General features: G+C 36.0%; 1 protein-coding gene across 1 annotated transcript in view; it reads right to left on the bottom strand.

Moving 5' to 3' along the window:
- Nucleotides 1–386: 386 nt before the first annotated feature.
- LOC126458575 (uncharacterized) overlaps nucleotides 387–8,250 on the bottom strand; it is a 213,496-nt gene continuing 205,632 nt past the window's right edge. Inside the window, exon 7 of the mRNA XM_050095707.1 lies at nucleotides 387–1,041. Coding sequence (XP_049951664.1) covers nucleotides 941–1,041 — 101 coding nt within the window. The 3' untranslated portion in view covers nucleotides 387–940. The remainder of the gene's footprint in view (nucleotides 1,042–8,250) is intronic.

The raw sequence follows: 8,250 nt of genomic DNA, 5'->3' as shown, positions 1-8,250 counted from the left end.
TGCCTCCATGATTACTACCTGTATGTAGGGCTTTTTCTATGGTTATAATGATGTAATTTATTGAGTCTGCTGATTTCACAGAGTCCTTTGAAATGTTTAATGTTCTGAGAACAACTGTTGGTGTTCAAGGAATCACTGGGTTACACAATGGAATGGTGAAAGTGGCAAAGATGGTGCCAAGGGCATATACTTAGTCTTACAGTTTGAGCAGGACATGCAAATATTCCACATGAGAAACATAATATGCAATATTGTACACTCAGTAGTATTAATAAAACTGCCTACAATCTACTAATACAGATGTTTCAATATACTATTGATTTCCCTAGTAGAAATGAAAGAGCAGATATTTGCTCTCCCTCTCACATATATATATAGTGAACAAATTACAATTTTTTAATAAATTTTATTTACATATCTTATAACAATATATACAAAAATGTCACAATTTTTATTAAAAATATGAAATAATAATGGATATCTATCTCTAAATATACATCAATAATGAGTAATACATAAATATTACACACAGATTACAAATTTCATATAGGCAAGACTCAGTTTTAGACATTCCAGTGAAATAACTCTTGATCCTGCTTCCTTAAGGCCTACACTGATTTTCAGCATATGATGCAGATAATGTATGTATGTAATAGAGCCTAAAGCAAGATTTAGGCAATTTAAAGTTAGCTTCGATAACTGATTCACAAATAAGCAGGCTAGAAACACACATTCTTCCATGACATTGACAACTAATGAAAATGATGTTCTTGGGCAAACAACTTTAAAAGTATGTAAGCTTACAACTGTCGAGGCACAATAAAAATAAATAAACATTAATCAACAAAAACAGAGAACTTAAAAATTACAACATGCACAATTTCTATGAGTCTTCAACAAATTCATGAATGTTCTGATGATTGTTTGAATTTCATGTCATTCATCGTCTATAAGTTGACTTCGTGTAGGGACCACGTCCACCTTCCTCTTGGACAAGCTGATAGTAACTGAACACTACCAGCCAAAGGTACACATATATTGCTGTAAAAAACAAATCACAATCAGGCACAAGTGTCTTGGAAAGGAAAATGTTAAAAATTATTTCAAGACAATCCTGACACTTTTTGTTCTTGATGCGATGCTTTCATAAAGAGAAAACTCATAATCTCTAGTAATAAAATAATATTTTCTCCATTTTCAACCACTCATTCATTTATTCATTTACAATGTGCTTTAATTTTCAAGATACTGGAAGTACAGGTAATCACATGAGTAATATTAGTGCTGGGAAATACCTACTGGACCTGTATGAAGTCTGTTCAAAAAATTCCGGAACATTGTCCACAAAATTTTTCTACACTTACCTTTTTCTTATTGTGCATGGTCTACTTGAAAATACTCTCCTCCACAATTGACACACAGCTCTCAATGCCATTTCCACTTCCAGAAGCAGTCTTGGTACTCCTCTTGCCGGATTTCGTGAAGCACCATCTCTGAATTTTCTTTTGTGTTGTCTGTCGTTGCAATATCCATCCTTTCAACAGGGTTTCCAACTTTGGAAACATAAAAAACTCTACAGCACTCAGGTCAGGAGAGTATTGAGAATGATGCAGCACAGTGATTTCATTTTTTGTGCAATAGTCATGCACCAATGGAGGTGAATGTGTGGGTGTATTATCATGATGTAGGAGCCATGGATTATCTCACCACATTTCAGGTCACTTTCTTCTCACATTTTCTTGCAGGCATCACAACACATCCTAATAGTACCACTGATTAACAGGCTGCCTGTGGAATGAATTCATTATGAACTAATCCTCCAAAGTCAAAGAAAACTATCAGCATGGCTTTGACATTTGACCTGACCTGATGAGCGTTTTTGGTCTTGGAGAACATTTCCCGACATATTGTGAAGACTGAGCCTTGATCTCAACATCATAGCTGTAGACCCATATCTCATCACCTGCTATGATTCTCTTAATGAACATCTCCTTCTCATTTGCATGATCAAAAAGTTCTTCACAGATTGTGAGGTGAAGGTCTTTCTGGTCTTGGTTCATGAGCCATGGGATGATCTCGGTGGCTACAAGATGCATTCCAAGATGCTGTGTCAGGAGTTCATTACATGATCCAGCTGACATGTTATATTCTTCTGCAGTCAATCTCCGAATGGCACGCACAATTTTGTTGACTCCTGAAATGAACATTGTCGGTAGACATCGAAAGGTGCCCTGAATTAAGGTCATCTTTAACTTCCACCTGCCATTTTTAAACTATGTGACCCATTCATAACACCAAGTACAGCTTAAGCACTGATCACCATAGACTTCCTGCATTATGTGATGCATTTCTGTAAACGTTTTCTTGAGTTGTATGCAAAATTTAATACAGTTGCATTGCTCCTCTAGCTCTGCCATCTTGAAATTTGCAAACTGTGGGACACAAAATTCTTCTCAATACATCACTGAAAAATAGCTAACAGACACACAAAAATGAAACCTCTGGGAGTTACACATCAAATACAGGAGTGTGCAGGGATGGCAACTGCATTTTGCTCCAACACACCACTGGCGCCTTACGAACTTTCTAGAATTTTTTGAACAGACCTCACACTTGTGAACTATATTACAACGATTTACAGAAGTTACAAGATGAAAACAGCACCCGCAAAATGAAAGCAGGGACAGACAAAAACCCATCTGCAGATAAATGAGGAGACATAAGTACACTGAGAAAGCCTTTATATTGCACTGCCTTTTGAACTTTAGCCCTTTTTTGTATGAACAATCTCTCTCATTCATAGCAGCTGTTGTTAGGAGGAGAAGCTTGCAGGATTGTATGGCACATATACTGAAACAACTGTTGAGATCATTAGTGTTGTGGTGTACTTCATGTTTAGAATTTAGATGATCAAATGCGTGATTAGAAATAATTTGTCAGTTACCATTCACTTATTTAATGGTCATACACATAATACAGCATGGTAATTGCAGTACATCTGATATATGATGTTAGTGGATTCAGATTCTAGCTCTCAAACTTGTATCACAAGGAGTAATACCTCGAGGATGATGCAGGTACCACAGCTACTGTATAGTCCACCCACTACCATAACACAGTCAAGTCACAGGCATTTTCTATCCATAGTCAATGGTCATATACCATCTATCCTGCAATTGCTGCACATTACCCTATGTAGCTGTTGGGTCAGATATAGTACGCGATTCCAAGTCTCGGCTTTGAGTGATGACACTGTGTTAATGATGCAAAGGATGTTTATAGCCATGGAGTATAATAAGGGGAGGTGGTGGTATGTAAATCGCTTTGATGCTGGCACCACCATGCTGGATGCTCTAAAACATTAGCAGACTACTGCTTATGACTGCTTCTTGTTCTTAATTTCAGTTATTTTCATGGAAGAGTTGTTTAAAAAGAAAATGTTAAAAGTGTTTAGGTGAATAACATAGTGTCAGTAAAGCATTTAGAGAAGTTTTTCTAGTCTTAAATGCACATTTGATCCAATAATATGATGCAGTTCACCTCATTAATGTAACTTTCCTTTTGTTATAAGTTTTGAATGACCAAGAAGAGAAGTATTTATATGAAAGGGCTGCTTTCATAATCCAGCATTTTCCTTAATATGGACTGATGAACTGATGTTTGGTTTATGTCCTTGTCTCAATAATGCTAAGAACATATTTTGATAAGTTGGGACACTTACCAATCTTTCCTTCTCACAGTGTTCACCAAGAGAGTTTTTTGAGTTGGAATGACAGGAAATCTAGTCAAATGATAGAAATAAAACCACTACCATAAAAGGCAACAATGCAACCCAAAAATAAAACCACTACCATAAAAGGCAACAATGCAACCCAAACTGATATTTATAAAAGAAAATATCACTTGAATGAGTCTTATGAATGACATGTGAAACCATTACACTTTAGACTGTAATGAGAATGATTAATATGTCCATAAATTTTTTAAGCTGGCATTTTTTATCAAAATATTTCCATGAGAAGCTGATGTTTTTGGAAACTAATATGGCACTTGTTGCCTTCAAGTTTTTGACATCATGATAAGTTCCCTTATTATACCTCCATGGAAGAATGTAAACAGCCTATTATTAAATGTTGTCTGTCATTGTCTCAATAACACGTGTAAACTACGGTATTTTATCTGAATATGTCATGATTTCTGAGGGTGTGCTTAGACAGAAAAATAAAAACACAGAGTAAATTGCTGTGAGTGAAATGAGCAGCAATTATATTTACAGTCTTGGTTCTAACAACTTCTTTTGGGATTTACTTCTTCGGTATCACTCTGTCCCTCAAGTTGCCGATTCTAAGTTTCATTATTATTTGTGATTTTTATCTATATCTTGTTCTTGTGTATATAATAGAGGGAAACATTCCACATAGGAAAAATATATCTAAAAACAAAGATGATGTAACTTACAAAACGAAAGCATTGGTATGTTGATAGACACACAAACAAACACACACACAAAATTCAAGCCTTGGCAACCCACAGTTGCTTCATCAGGAAAGAGGGAAGGAGAGGGAAAGACGAAAGGATGTGGGTTTTAAGGGAGAGGGTAAGGAGTCATTCCAATCCCGGAAGCGGGAAGACTTACTTTAGGAGGAAAAAAAGACAGGTATACACTTGCACACACACACATATCCATCTGCACATATACAGACACAAGCATACATATGTCTGCTTGTGTCTGTTTGTGTTTGCATTTACCTTTTCAGATTTTCTATCTTCCCTACCACATTCAACCTAATGACATTCCATGCCTTGACTCATAGAAAGTTATCCTTTCATTGGTTATTGAATCTTATTCTCATGATCACCTCCGCCTTTGCAGTCTCCTCCCGAAGACCCGAATGGATGACTATTTCAGAATCTTTTGCCAATGGAGAGATCATCATGACACTTTTTCAATTACAGGCCACAAGTCCTGTGAATTCACATTATGTGTCATTAATGCAGTGGTTTCCATTGGCTTCTGAATCCTGAAGCTGTTGATCATTGCTGATTCTTCCGCCTTAAGTGACAGTTTCCCACCCCAAAGACAACCTCTTCCCACTCCTCTGCCCTCTTTCACATGGCCGTTGGTAGAATGAGGGTGACTTCTTACGCCAGAAGTCTTTGGCCACCAATGCTAATTATTAATCAAAATTTAAGCGGTAGCAGGTTTCAAACCCGGGACCAAGGACGAATTGATTTCTAATCAAAGACGCTACCTCTATATCACAGATACAATATACAAGTATGTCATAAAACTTAAGTATCAGAGGCAGAGAGAGGGCGGGGGGGCGGGGGGGGGGGGGCGGGGGGGGGGGGGAGGGGGGGGGGGTAGAGAGAGAGAGAGAGAGAGAGAGAGAGAGAGAGAGAGAGAGAGAGAGAGAGAGAGAGAGAGAGAGAGAGATACCACAAAAAGAACATGAAATACATCAAAGTATGAAAAGGCAACAATCAGCAACTACAAAAGTTGCACAAATAGAAAGGAAACAAATGTGGATTTTGCAGAGAGTATGAGTTCCCCACTACTTAGCAAAAGTTTTTTTTTTATTTCATGGCCAACAGAAGAGAGACAAGATACATAACAAGGAATACAATGTGGTTACATGTAAGTCTCCAATGACAACAGATTTTCAACAGCTCAGGAATCATTGAAAGGAAAATAAAATTAGCCTTACCTCAAGACATTTCAATGCCTAGGCAACATAAAAATAAAGTCGAAATGTTCCTGAGTGAAACACAACCAGGTTTGTAACGCATTAGTGAGCAAGGACTAAATGAAGCAGAATGTTGCAGTTTAATAATAAGGAAATATGATCTGAATAATTATTTCTGTAGATCAAAACATAAAGCTGGAGGTGTTGCCATATACAACAAGAAAATTTGTAATCTATAAGTTGCTGAATACTGTAAATATATAAACTTCCAGCATGCACTGACTCGGCTACTGAAATTACTGGTGTAATGAGTGAAGAACTAAGAATTTTCTGTGTATGTAGGTCTCCAAGTGGTAATATTGAAATATTTCTGAAAAAAACTAGCAAAATTATTATTGAAGTTTAAAACGAAGGATGTTTAATATGTGGAGACTATGACACAGACACAGGTAAAGACTCAAAAACAAAACAAGAATTAAAAGAAGCATTGTTACAGTGTAAATGTAATCAACGTACCTAGGAAAGTGACTGATCAGAGTCAGACCGTCATTGAAAACATTATCACTAGTATTGAAAATAGTGAATGTGAAGCAAAAGTTCTGCTAACAACAGCCTCTGATCAACATGGGTTAATATTTTGTATATACAAAAATAGGAGCTCAAAAACAGAAATAAAGTCAGAAAACAGGGCAGTGAGAATTATAAATCTATAAAACATGAATGTTTTAAAAATAACTCTGAGGAAAGAAGACTGAATGAAACAATGAGAACAAAATGCAAATGAGAAGTATGGTATATTTCTTAACACACTAATGCATCACTTTCATGCAGTCTTTCCCAAAACAGTCTGTCAGAAAAAGCAAGGTCACAGTAAAAAATGGATTATCAAAGAAATAATTGAACCCAGGACTAAAGTGAAGGCACTCAGGCAAACATGGAACATGGAGACATATAAAAAATATCAGAAGTACAGCCAATCGATAAGAGAAGCAAAAGCCAGCTCAGTAAACAAATCCATAGCAAATTAAAATCATAAAAGTAAAATAGCATGGGGCATAATCAACACCAAAAATTTAGTCAAAAGAGTGTAAGTAACAGCAATTTTATTAAGTCAATGAGAACTGAGAACAGTATAGTTACAGATGGAGCAAAAGTTGTGAATATACTCAGCAGCACTTTTATAGATGCTATGTAAAATTTGAAGGGGGAAAAAAATCACTAGGGATTACAGCATCCTAGAATACTTGAGCAGCCATTCCACTCGGTGTTCCTGGAACCAGTAACAGGAACATAACTCATAAAAATAATGCAAAAATTAAAATCGAAGAAGTCTGCAGGAGATGATGAAATATCAAATTGTGTAATAAAGCATATGAATTAAGTGTTCATTTGGAGAAGGAGTGTTTCTAGAAAAAATAAAATAAGAAATATATAAGAGAGGTGACAAAGATGACCCAAATAATCATGGACCATTATCTTTAACCTCTTGTTTTTCGAAAATACTATAGATGCTTGTGTATGGTAGAATGACTGCATTTCTGGAGAAACATAGCATTCTGATTCCAGTACAACATTGTTTCCAAAAAGAGAAATCTACAAAAACTGCTGTCTTAAGCCCTATGTAATCTGTTATAGATGCATTACACAAACGAAACTCTGTATCTGCTATGTTTGTGGATTTGACTAAAGCTTTTGACACAGTTCTGATCAAAAAATTTGAAAGCAGTGGAACATGTGGAGCTTGCAGTGCAATGAATGACATCATGTGTCAGTAACAGAAAGCAGTAGGTGACAACAGAATCTGGATGCAGATCTGAAATCAGGGTTGCTAAGTACCGTGTACTTCAAGAATCTGTACTTGACCCACTTCTGTTCAACCTATTTATAAACAACATTGAAACCAGTGAGAAGGATCAAAAAATACTATATGCTGATGACATGATGTTAGTGAATGTAGAAGAAAATCTGGAAACATTGTCAACAAGCATGTTCATGTTGAAAAATAACATAGTACAGTAACTCATACAGAGTGACATACTTATAAATCTAAAAACGACAGTGTTCATGGTGCTCATGAATAGAGAAAAGGATGATCATATAGACGTATTCATAGATGAAACAAGACTGGAAGAAGTTACCTCCATAAAATTTTTGGGAATTACTATTGACAATGAGCTCCAATGGATACAACATATAATCAGTGTCTGTTGTGTATTACACACTATGATATTTATTATGAAAAAACTTGTACATTGTTACAGTGTGCCATTCTCTATTTGAACTGTACTTACTCTATGGAATTACTGTTTAGGGGAACTGCAGCAGCAATTATACAAAAAAGGCCATTAGAATCATTTTGAATAATAATAATAGTAACACTTAAACAAAACTGCCTTCAGTAATCTGAAAAACTACTTTTTCATTCCTGTATGTGTGCAGGACAATAATTTCATGAATCAAGCACGATACATTACTGGAAAAAATATGGATATTCATTCATATGACACAAGAAGTAAGGGCCAGCTGAGAAGTATACTACACAGACTGCAAGCTGGTGAAAAAG

Source organism: Schistocerca serialis, chromosome 2, assembly GCF_023864345.2.
Source record: "Schistocerca serialis cubense isolate TAMUIC-IGC-003099 chromosome 2, iqSchSeri2.2, whole genome shotgun sequence".
Classification (NCBI taxonomy): domain Eukaryota; kingdom Metazoa; phylum Arthropoda; class Insecta; order Orthoptera; family Acrididae; genus Schistocerca; species Schistocerca serialis.
This window is presented reverse-complemented; position numbering and strand designations above follow the sequence as displayed.